The following is a 12,786-nucleotide window of genomic DNA, read 5'->3' as shown; positions in this document are numbered from 1 at the left end:
TGGCTGATCGCAGCTCTCACTGGCCGTGGTTCGCCGTTCCAGGCCAATGGGGGCTGCAGAAAGTGGCGCGGGCCGAGGGACATGCTGGCCGCCCTTCCCACAGCCCCCATTGGCCTGGAGCAGTGAACCACGGCCAGTGGGAGCCATGATCGGCTGAACCTGCGGATGCGGCAGATAAACAAACTGGCCTGGCCCACCAGGGGCTTTCCCTGAACAAGGGCGCCACTAGTTTAAGAACCAATGATCTACAGGACTGCTTGCCTATATATACAGATACTGAGTCACATGTATCTTGTGATATGTGATCATTTTGATATGGAAATGCCCATAAGAGTTACTAGGTTTCCTTTTACATAGTCATGAGATGTTAAGAGTAACAAGAAGGGTTTCTTCAGGTATGTTAACAAGAAGAAAGCCAAGGAAAGTGTGGACCCCTTACTGAATGACGGAGGCAACCTAGTGACAGAGGATGTGGAAAAAGCTAATACTTCTTTTGCCTCTGTCTTCACGAACAAGGTCAGCTCCAAGACTGCTGCGCTGGGCAACACAGCATGGGGAGTAGGTGGCCAGCCCTCTGTGGAGAAAGAAGTGGTTAGGGACTATTTAGAAAAGCTGGACGTGCACAAGTCCATGGGGCCGGATGCGTTGCATCCGAGAGTGCTAAAGGAGTTGGCGGCTGTGATTGCAGAGCCATTGGCCATTATCTTTGAAAACTCATGGCGATCGGGGGAAGTCCCGGACGACTGGAAAAAGGCTAATGTAGTGCCCATCTTTAAAAAAGGGAAGGAGGAGGATCATGGGAACTACAGGCCAGTCAGCCTCACCTCAGTCCCCGGAAAAATCATGGAACAGGTCCTCAAGGAATCAATCCTGAAGCACTTACATGAGAGGAAAGTGATCAGCAACAGTCAGCAGGGATTCACCAAGGGAAGGTCATGCCTGACTAATCTAATCGCCTTCTATGATGAGATTACTGGTTCTGTGGATGAAGGGAAAGCAGTGGATGTATTGTTTCTTGACTTTAGCAAAGCTTTTGACACGGTCTCCCACAGTATTCTTGTCAGCAAGTTAAAGAAGTATGGGCTGGATGAATGCACTATAAGGTGGGTAGAAAGTTGGCTAGATTGTTGGGCTCAACGGGTAGTGATCAATGGCTCCATGTCTAGATGGCAGCCGGTATCAAGTGGAGTGCCCCAAGGGTCGGTCCTGGGGCCGGTTTTGTTCAATATCTTCATAAATGATCTGGAGGATGGTGTGGATTGCACTTTCAGCAAATTTGCGGATGATACTAAACTAGGAGGAGTGGTAGATACGGTGGCAGGGAGGGATAAGATACAGAGGGACCTAGACAAATTGGAGGATTGGGCCAAAAGAAATCTGATGAGGTTCAACAAGGATAAGTGCAGGGTCCTGCACTTAGGACGGAAGAATCCAATGCACCGCTACAGACTAGGGACCGAATGGCTAGGCAGCAGTTCTGCAGAAAAGGACCTAGAGGCGACAGTGGACGAGAAGCTGGATATGAGTCAACAGTGACCCTTGTTGCCGAGAAGGCCAATGGCATTTTGGGATGTATAAGTACGGGCATTGCCAGCAGATCGAGGGACATGATCGTTCCCCTCTATTCAACATTGGTGAGGCCTCATCTGGAGTACTGTGTCCAGTTTTGGGTCCCACACTACAAGAAGGATATGGAAAAATTGGAGAGAGTCCAGCGGAGGGCAACAAAAATGATTAGGGGACTGGAACACATGACTTATGAGGAGAGGCTGAGGGAACTGGAATTGTTTAGTCTGTGGAAGAGAAGAATGAGGGGGGATTTGATAGCTGCTTTCAACTACCTGAAAGGGGGTTCCAAAGAGGATGAATCTAGACTGTTCTCAGTGGTAGCAGATGACAGAACAAGTAGTAATGGTCTCAAGTTGCAGTGGGGGAGGTTTAGATTGGATATTAGGAAAACCTTTTTCACTAGGAGGGTGGTGAAACACTGGAATGCGTTACCTAGGGAGGTGGCGGAATCTCCTTCCTTAGAAGTTTTTAAGGTCAGGCTTGACAAAGCCCTGGCTGGGATGATTTAATTGGGGATTGGTCCTGCTTTGAGCAGGGGGTTGGACTAGATGACCTCCTGAGGTCCCTTCCAACCCTGATATTCTATGATTGTATGATTCATCTTTTTGACACAAAGCCATTAAAGAAATTTTTGAAGAACTTTTTCCAGCTTAATACATTTTTGAATAAATTATTAATTTCAGATTTGATCAAGGTAGGTTGCCAATATCTTTTCTAAAACTGGATTATAAAGTAGTTTGAGAGCAACAGAAATTGGTAGTTTGAATACCAAAATTATGCAAACAATTTGGGTGCACCAAAACCTAGAATAAAATAGGGACTTTGAGAAAGGTAGGTGGCCTACAGGTGCATCTAAAACAGTCTGCCAAAAACAAACAAACAAACCAACCAACCAACCAACCCAAACCTATCTTTGCCAAATCAAACGTGTCCCACTCTGAGCTACAGCAATGGTTGAAGGAGACTCCTAAAAGGAAAACCCAGGTGTTCTGTGTCTCCATATGTAGATACAGACTATAAGGTCTGGTCTACACTGGGGGGGTGAGGGGGGAGAGGAGAGGTCGACCTAAGTTACGCAACTTCAGCTATGTGAATAACGTAGCTGAAGTCGACATACTTAGATCTACTCACCACGGTGTCTTCACTGCGGTGAGTTGACAGCTGAAGCTCCCCCGTTGACTCCGCCTGTGCCTCTCGCTCCGGTGGTGGAGTACTGGAGTCAACGGGAGAGTGCTTGGCAGTCGATTTATCGCGTCTAGACTAGAAGCGATAAATTGACCCCCCGGTGGATCGATCACTGCCCACGATCCTGCGGGTAATGTAGACAAGCCCTTAGAGAAGATGGGCCAGCTCAGCCAGAAGAAATATTCCCACATATTGGATCCTCAGAGAAATCCACAGAGGACTAGGGCAAGCCACAATACAGAAGAATCTACCTCGTATTATTCAACCATGACCTTTCCAGACAATTACAGACCAACATATACCGGAGATCTTACTTATCTTCTTTGAACTGAAGAAAGTTTGAAGCAGTGTGATGTTGTAGAGGGATATTTAAACTGGGCTCAGGGAGAAGGGATGATGGAAGAGATGATGGAAACAAAGCATCCCTCCAAAAATCAGGTACTTTTATATTTAATAAATAAAATATATTTACATTATAAAACATGCTATAAGATACAGAAGCAACTTTCTCAAAAGATGCCATAAATGTGGTAACATATTTAGAACATGGATATTTTTAAGAACATATGCACCATTTTCACACAGGATTTTAAATGATAAAGCATGTTAAAGTGTCAGGTAGTTTAACAACAATATATTTATGAATGGAGCTTTGATTGAAAAGCTTTTCTGTAATCTGTACTGTCTTGGTCAGTATGTACTTAAAGAAGCCCTTTGGAAGAAAATTACTGGATTCATTCCTTGCCTCTCCATTCCTGACAGGAAATGAAGAGCACAAGGACAGGAAGTTAAATGCAAAATCTTTCACAATAATTCTGGACTTGATCATACATTTTTAAATTATTGGCTATGGAGAAAGAAGACTAAAAAGGGCATTTTGAAACCATAGGTAATATATTTAGAGTATCAATTTTGGGTGGTGTAATCTTAGTAACTCTTTGGCCTGCAATATGGTTGTTGTTACTGGAGGGAGGGTGTTTCTTTTAAATCAAATGTAGTAAGATTTTCACTGATAACAAACCCAAATTTGAACAACAGAATACCAAACCATCGTGAAAATGGTTTTAATTGGGTTTCTGTAGCATATTCCAATCTTAGTATCACAGAGAACATTTTTAAAAATCCACCAAAAACGTATCACTCACAGAATCTGACAACAAGCTAAAGTTCATAGAACTTCTTGTATTTTTCCATACTTTAATCTTATAATATTATTCTTTGCCAGAAGGCAGTAAACCTGAAAAGTGAATATCCAGGCTGGGAAATAATCAAACGGAGTTTTCTCACCTTTCTCCCCCTACGCTTTCTTGCTACATAAGCTGTACTATAGGTTCTTCTACAACTATCAAATTTGCTCTTCAATTATCCATTCACTAGCTCCAGTGCAACAAACGGTTAAATATACGGAGGCCTTAATGACAGGAGCCCTAGAAGTTCGTATATTAGCTGAAGGAGTCACTCCTCCTGAATGCCCCCTCCATATCCCTCCCTCCCCTTATCAGATTCCAAATTTGGCTTCCTCAAAGTTTACCTGAAAAACTAATGACAGAGCTAGTGACCAAACTCAAATCCAAAACATATAGTAAAGACACTGATAGGTGGACAGACAGACCAGTAACTAACCCACCCACTGCCAGACATCATAGCTACAGGATTCCAATAAAGAGATAAAAATGCCTGTACATACCTTGGCCAGCATAGCAAGATGCTGGTTCTGAACAATGGCAGTGCGATATGTAGCTAACCCCCCTTCCTCTAGGCTTGGAAACAGGTAGTACAAATGGACGCTGCAGTGAAAAAGTTCAAATGGTCTCAACACTGATACATTTGCTATTAGTGTCTATACCAATTAGCTGCTGTTCTGTGGGATGCTGACACCTCAACATGTTCTCTAATGGGTGACAAAGTTCCCTCTCCACAACAGAACTTCACCAGAGCTATGGTAAAAACTTGTTTGTTTGTTTTTAAACAGTATTGTGTAGATCATCTTTTTACTATTTAGCATACAATTTTTAACCATCTGAAATCACACATATTGTCATCTTCTCTGCAGAGTTCAATGGTAGCTTGGACCTCTACAACAAAAGAATGCTGGGGCAAAACACTCAGAGCAAGCAGTCTTCAGGGTGAGGGAAAACAGCTTGATTCCAGACAGGCGAACACAGTAAGGAGACACCATTCAGTCAAATCTGGCCCAAGGTGTAGGGGGTTTCTAAAAATGCTTTTACAATACTATTTTTTTTAATTCCACTGAAAAGTTTGGGTTTTTGTTTGTTTGTTTTTAAAGGCAAACCTCTCCCTGAAGCTACTGCAAACCGAACATTGCAACAGTGTGCACAAGAGCCTGATGATAGTGAAACTGCATAGTAACTGGCTACGCAAAAGTGAAATCAACTACCCTATTTTTATCCAAGGTGACACATCTGGAAAAATATAGTTAACAGTACATATAGTGAAAAATTAATCAGGAACAAACATAATGGACTTCTAAAAGGCCTTTATTAAAGTAGTTCATGAGGTAATTAAGGAATTAATTTAAGGAAATTAAGTACAATCATGGATTATAAATTGGCTAACAGTCTGTAGAAGAAAGCAGGAATTAAATCGTCCATCCAAGATCTGCAAAAGTGACCAGTGATTTTGGGTGCCTTAGTTTACGGGAGCCCAATCTCAAAGACAATGAGGAGACAGGATCTTTAGAGACAGTGTGCTCAGCATGCTCTGTAAAATTAACCCCCCTTGAGCTATCTCAAGATGGTCATGCAAAAATTAAAGTGTGACACACTGTACCTCAAAATAACACCTGTACCTACATATTCACCACAGTTATATAACTATAATATGTTACCTGTGAGGTATCATTTGAAAAGCCAGGATTGTTGAACATTACTATCCTGTTGAATTGTATATATTACCATTGTAATTAACGCCATGAAGTTTTGCATGTGTGTTACTGAAATATGTTGTGAGTTTGGGAGATGCCCACAGTTAGCCTTTCCGTGGCAACAAAGGAGCAACTAACACCTCCAAGACAGATTAACATCAGAACTAGTCAGCCATGTGTTGATGGCCTATCAAGGAGAGTCTACTCTCCCAGTGGACCCCTCCCAAAGACTCCTGAGAGAGCACATACAAGATGGAGGCTGTCTAACCCCTGTGACACAGCGAGGATCTTTCCAGCACCTGGAAGAGAGTATAAAATATGGGGGAATGACATTGCCACTTCGCCTCTCTCCTCCCCCATCTCAACACCTGGAACCAAGAACGTTTGCAAGACAAAGGGAAACATCCTTGAACTGGGGAGAAGGGATGGTCCTAACTAGGCTTTCTAGTTAGTATGAATTATGAATTGAATTCTGCCTGCAACGCCCAGTACAGTGAGGTAGAACTACTTGATTCAAATCTTGCTTAGTCTGATAAAGTTTAGGATTTAGATTGTGGTTTTATCTTTTATTTCTTATGTAACCAACTCTGACCTTTATGCCAAACACTTATAATCCCTTAAAATCTATCTTTCTGTAGTTAAACTTATTTTAATGTTTTATTTTTACCAGTTTGTCTAAGGTACTTAAGGATTCTACTCAGACTACAAAGGCTGGGGCATGTTCACTACACTTTGAAGGAGTGGCAAACTAATTAATGAGCTTACACTGATCAAGAAGGTCTTGAGTGGTGTACATTCTGGGGTACAAAGCTGGAGCTGGGGGGATTTGCTGGTGTCTCCCTGTGTATAGTTCATGAGTGACTGTGAGAGCCTGCAAGTAACTTTGGGTGTGCCTTCAAAGGCTAATGGCTATGTGAGAGCAAAGCCTGAAGGGGCTGCTTGTCACTAGCAGAGCAGTATGAGAGGTACCCTGATACAGAGACTAAAAGGGGTCACAGCAGTCTCACAGTCCAGGTTGTACGCCAGAGGGTATCACATAAGGTACCTAAAATCATTAGTCAGTTTTAAAAATCTGGGCCTCAATTTAACAAAAGGTTAATAGTGAGGTATCATAAGGGTCCATACAGTGATGTTTCACATATTCATCAATGATCTCGAAAAGCGTGCAAAGAGCAAGATGGAAAAAATTGCAGATGACAAGAAATTATTTAAATCAGACAACAATAAAAACTGCTCAATTGTTTTCCTCAACTGGGGCAAAAGTTAGGTGAATGGGCTATACGATTGTTGAGATACTGACAAATGCAAGGTATCACATATTGGGAGGAATAATCTGAACTACTTGTTGCTGAGTTCTTGTAATTATGTCAAATTAAAAAAAATGTAAAAATGTAAAAAAGGATAAAGGTTTATATAGATAACAAAAACTTTCAATTACTTTAGATCAGGTATTCTGGCCCACTGGATCACAGACACACACACTTGTTTGTATACAAGTATGCAATATATCTCTAGAGAGGAAGAGGGATTATTTCAGATCTCCTTCTAAAACATTTCTTTATTAGAGAATGGTAACAAACTATACATCTAGAAGTTGCATATTTTAATGCACTACAGTAATAACGTTTATGAGTGTGGTGTGGATCTCTCAGAAATGTCATTGTCGTTTCAGAGGTTAACACTGAAAACGAAGGATTTGTCTCCAATGTGGGGTAATGTGCTTTATGAGGGTGTGATTTCCAATGCATGCTCACATGTTTGACGTTAATTGGTCTATAGACCCTGCTGATGCACACTAAAGGGTCTCTAGTGCACTTTAACACAGTACTATTTTGAACAGCACTACGTTAAAGCCCATAAAGCATGATACCCCATTGCATACACAAGCCCAAAATGTACACTAAAATTTATATATAAATCCAAATATACAGGTTTGTAAGTCTCAGAGGATTGTGTACTACTAAACAGTAGTTTTTAAGCAGTAATACTAGGAATTTGTGTTCTATCACCAAAAAATTTACCTCCACTCCACTTCTAGAAAAGGCCACAGATTTTTAAAGTAAAGTAAAGAAATAGATATTGACAGACACGTGGCACATAATCCAGAGTAGCTTTTGGGTATCAGAGGATAGTTACAAAAGTGCAATTTTCTTATCCATAATACCAAGAGCTTTTTTAAAAGCCTCCCCTTAAGCACACTGACTACTTCCCTCTTAAAAATGGACTGACAAGGGCTCTGGAAAAGGATATAAAATCTTTCACATTGAATGCTGATATTGCTGTTTGTCACAAATGGCACTTTTCACCAAGCTGGCTGCCACTTGCACTAGGCTGAGAAAGGCCAGTACTTTTGTAATTTTCCAGTATTTACTACTTTCAGAAGACTCGGTTTAGCAAAATGGGGTGTGATTTTTAATGAACTGTGAATTTTGTTTTGTGTTATTATTTTCAAATGGTTTGTACATGAATATAAATATATTCTTGAAAGACAAGATGCAAGCTGTGCCCCTAAGGACTGAGGTTTAGAGAATAATCCCCCTAAAAAATTCTACACATTCAATATTGCTTGTAAACACCACTCTTGAGATTAGAGGGGAAGAGATCAAGGGAAGGCATGGAAACAAAATGACACATTTAAAAATAATCTCTCTCCTTTTTATAAATTGGTTATAAGCTCTAAAGTATTTGGCCCAAGACAAGTTGATCTCCTACAGTCATGAGCAACTTCAAATAGCATTTGACAGGACAGAGACATTAGCCTTTCATTTTGTAATCTTACTCTTCACAGCGCCAGCATTGTAAGAGGCTTGAAAAGAAGTATACGCAGATGTGCGGCTCTTAAAATCATTGCAAGGATATAGGCCAGCAAATACACCGACTATCCAAACCTACACATTTGAAAGTGTAATACAGTTGAATGTTAAGGAAAAAATATATGATAGCTGACGAATGAGACACAATATAGAACTGTGTAGAAACATTCCACACTTACCTAGTTAAAAATTCCACCACAGCATCTCCCAAAAATTCTAAACGTTCATTGTGGTTAATCCTGAAAAAGTGTTTTGAGATTTATTGTCAGTAACCCCAATGAATTTTGGTTATTTGTACAGTAAAGTTTAATTCTTTTGATGATCAGGAAGAGAAATGATCCTGCTACTTTTCTATTTTGATACTTTCATCTCTGATATTGTAGCAAAGAACATGTGGGTTATCAAACTCAGAACTGATACCACAGGTCTTTGAATCTTCATAGATTATTTATCAGCATTTAACAGGGAGAAAGGAAGCAGAATTTCTGAATAGCAGTGTGTAATGGCATGCTGAGATCAGGCTTTTTAAAGACCAGGTGATTTAAAATAAATCACCAACCTTAGCTCTGTGCACTGCTGGGGAGATGTCTACAATAAACAAACACCTCCTGGACCTGATGCCTCTACAATGGATTTGTTGATGCATCTCCAACTCCATGGTAGTCTGTATGTGCTTTTGTTTTTCACAATCCCTTTAATGTCAAAGACAAGTGTCCTCTGCCCCTTTTCTGAGATTTCTTTCAGGCTCGTAGGAGGACTTACTAGAACAGAAGAAGATATCTTCAAAGACTCTCTCAAACTAATAAGAGCTATGTTCCCTCTCTTTTCCTCTGTTGGGGTCCTCCTATCTCTCTTGCTCTCATTTTTTTTATTGCTTCTATGAGTACTCTATCTTACTTTTCTTTTTGTTTAATTTTTTTTTCAAGCCCTCCCGCATTAACAGGTTTATTAATAGGTAAGGGACAGAAAGCTAGGCACTACCAATTGAGTAAGATAGGGAACTAGTCTCAGTACAGAATATCTCAAGCTGCAGCAAGCATTTATGCATGCTTAACTTTAAGCACGTGGAGTAGCCCTATTGATTTCATAGGTCATGTTTGCAGAATCGAGGCCTAAGACACTGGTGGTTTCTTTTCAGAGCTCCCTTTTCAAGTGTCTGACAGCATTTATTGCCATTTGCTCTTGCTCAAATTATTAAATCACTTATCTAACTTTTTGAAAAGCAGAACTTCAGTAGGGGTTCAAGCACCAAGTGCTATTTAAAAGCAAAGTGTTAGTTATAGTATAACTTCTCTCTGTAGAGGCATAATGGCAAACAGATGTGAGAAGTATGGATTTTCCAGTCCATTCAGCGGAGATAGGATAATTACTGAGTGCTTTCTCCTTGTTTTTCTTTCCCTTTGGGAGGAGTGAATTTTTGATGGATATTAGCCTTATACTTGCAAATATTATTTTATAATTGGGAGTACAATACTGTAAATACACCAGAACTCAAAGAACAATCTAAAGGGACTAGAATGAATCTTTAAGCTCAGCCCTGTGTAGCGGCACCATTCCATGGGGAGTGTCACTCAGAATCACAATTCCTCCTCTGCTGCTCTGACCTTGCCCCAAAGCGGGATGGGGATTGGAATAATTTACAACAACCTTTTAGGGTTGTATAGCGTCACACACCCAGCATTCACCTCATCCATTTGTTCACAAGTGTTCCTGCTTCCTCAGCCCACACCCAGAGCTGTACTCTGGGAGAGTCTTACATGGCTGTGCATGGAGGTAGAATCACAGGAACAGAGGGCTGGCAGGGAACTCGAGAGGTCATCAAGTCCAGCCCCTACACTGAGGCAGGACCAAGTATACCTAGACCATCCTTGATGGGTGCTTGTCCCATCTGTTCTTAAAAACCTTCAATGATGGGGATCCCACAATCTCCCTATTCCAGATCCTACCCTACTCTTATAGTTAGAATTTTTTTTCCTAATATCTAACCTTAATCTCCCTTGCTGCAGATTATGCCCATTACTCCTTGGCCTACCTTTAGTGGACAAGGAGAACAATTGAATATCATTCTCTTTTTTAACAGCCCTGAACATATTTGCAGACTGTTATCAGGTCCCTCCTCAGTCTTCATTTCTCATGACTAAACATGCCCAGTTTGTTTTACTTTTTCTCATAGGTCAGGTTTTCTAAACCTTTTATCGTTTTTGTTGCCCTCCTCTGGACTCTCTCTAATTTGTCCACAGCTTTCCTAACATGTGGTGCCCAGAATTGGACAGCACTGAGTAAAGTGGGACAATTACCTCCCATGTCTTACTTATGACACTCCTGTTAACACACCTCAGAGTGATATTAGCTTTTTTAGCAACTGCATCACATTGTTGATTTATATTCAATTTGTGATCCACTATAACTCCCAGATCTATTTCAGCAGTACCACCACGTAGACATTTATTCTCCATTTTGTAGTTGTGCACTTAATTTTTAAGTTTTCCTTCCCAAATGCAGTACTTTGCACTTGTCTTTATTGAATATTGTTGATTTCCGACCAATTTTCTAATTCTCTAATAGGTAGGATGACCCAAGTCTCTCTTACTCGCTTTGGTTAGCCCCGCAGGACCAGGGCACCTAGAAGTGATTACAAAGCATGTCCTAAATGCAAATTTTAAGCAATACAAATGTAATTCATTTGCACAGAATTCGTAGTGACTTAGTTAACTATTGTACTTGTAATTATAATTATTATAATTGGTTATTAAGCTAAACAATTACTTTTGTAGTAAACATATTGTTCCATGTTATTATATATATATTCATTTATATTGGGCCAAATTCTGTGTCACCCATGCTCATTTTGAGTGATACTTTACTTCATCAGTATCCTTGTTGATTTCAATAGGACTATTCATGGAGTAAGATACTACTCACTGTGAGTAAGGGTGGCACAGAATCTAGTTTCTGATCATTTTTTAAGTACAGTGGAAAGTTTGTGCTATGCACATGCAGTAAAATAAATGTAGCATTTCGCTGTCCACCATTTGAGCTGTCCAAACAGAAGTATTAATGATTCTTTTAAGTTTTGTTGACTGAAGCAGATTTTCTTTAGGGGTTCTCTTAAATGTCTTGTTCACTGGATGCATTAAAGAACTGGTGCTTGGTTTTCTGTGCCTTTACAAAAGGATGTTTTTTGGCAAATGGTGGCTTTGCAAGTTCAGAGTAACACCCTTTTTAAAAGACTTTTTCTATTCACCACTCTGACTGGTCATCTTTTTCAAAAAAGCCACTTGATTTTATTAAAAAACCCAAAACAATATTTTTCGAGCAATTTTTCTTTGCTTGCACATGCATATAAATAAGTATATGCACTTACGCACTTACTTCCCAATAGTTAAAACTCAGCTGGCTGTTTTGTTACAAAGGCTTTTAAGAAACTAGAGTTGAATTTTCATTTTTAGTTAATCTTCTAGGTCCAAGAAAAAGGCTGAACTACACATATTAGCACATAACTAGAATACTGAAAGCAAAGTATTAGCTGCTTTCTTTACCTGGAAGGAGTAGGATCATCTTGCCCAAGGCGGGACATAATGTTTATCAAGGTGTTTATTCCTGTAAAAATAAACAATACTAAACAGTTATTAAAAATCACCACCAACTTCACTGAAGTAATTTCTTCAAATGTTACTTTGTATTTACCATGCAAAACTCTCATTCTGCATTTAAAAAAACATACAAACAAAAAATGCCATTGGGTCAGTCAGAAAGCAGAAACACCACAGATCCAGAGTTAAATTACAGCAGGGCATTTTTATTCAGGTATAATCCTTTTAGGGACTAATGGCTAGCTAATGGCTGCCCATAGGAAACTGCTTTTACATTCATGGAGCCCGATCTAAAGTCACAGAAAGGCCAGGCTCCAAAAGAGATGGACCCTCCCCTTGTCCCCAACGTTGTATGAACAACAGACAATTTGTATTACTGCAGTTGCCTGTATTTAAGGGAGAATGAAGTTGTGCAGCAGAGCCCACATATTTGACAGCTGCACTGCCTCCATGTTTCAGCAAGTATTTCATAGCAGTGTTACAAAGGGGTCTCATTAATGAGACTTCATCATTTTTATAAAATATACTTCAATATATTTATTGCATTATGAAAATATCAATAGATACACTTATCAAAAATATAACAAAGTATATTCTGTGATGTATTATCCTTGCTTATTTTGTCAGCTACTTGTTTGCTAATCTGTAAAATACAATCATTCAGAATAGATCTGCCAGTCATTTATTATTATTTTTTTTAAATTGTTTGTATTACCATGTGCTCAAGCATTAGAAACTTCCA

The 12,786-nt window shown here is 39.8% G+C and overlaps 1 protein-coding gene across 1 annotated transcript in view; it reads right to left on the bottom strand.

The window, feature by feature from the left end:
* The window catches only part of DROSHA (drosha ribonuclease III), a 99,394-nt gene that overhangs the window by 32,015 nt on the left and 54,593 nt on the right, over positions 1 to 12,786 (bottom strand). The window contains exons 19-21 of the mRNA XM_084620190.1: positions 11,991 to 12,051; positions 8,631 to 8,690; positions 4,442 to 4,541 (exon numbers count right to left, since the gene is read on the bottom strand). Of these exons, the coding sequence (XP_084476316.1) occupies positions 4,442 to 4,541; positions 8,631 to 8,690; positions 11,991 to 12,051 (221 nt within the window). The remainder of the gene's footprint in view (positions 1 to 4,441; positions 4,542 to 8,630; positions 8,691 to 11,990; positions 12,052 to 12,786) is intronic.

The sequence above is a fragment of the Lepidochelys olivacea genome (genome assembly GCF_965140295.1).
Source record: "Lepidochelys olivacea isolate rLepOli2 genome assembly, chromosome: 2".
NCBI lineage: Eukaryota > Metazoa > Chordata > Testudines > Cheloniidae > Lepidochelys > Lepidochelys olivacea.
Note: the sequence above shows the minus strand (reverse complement) of the source record. Positions and strands in the feature narration are given on the sequence as shown.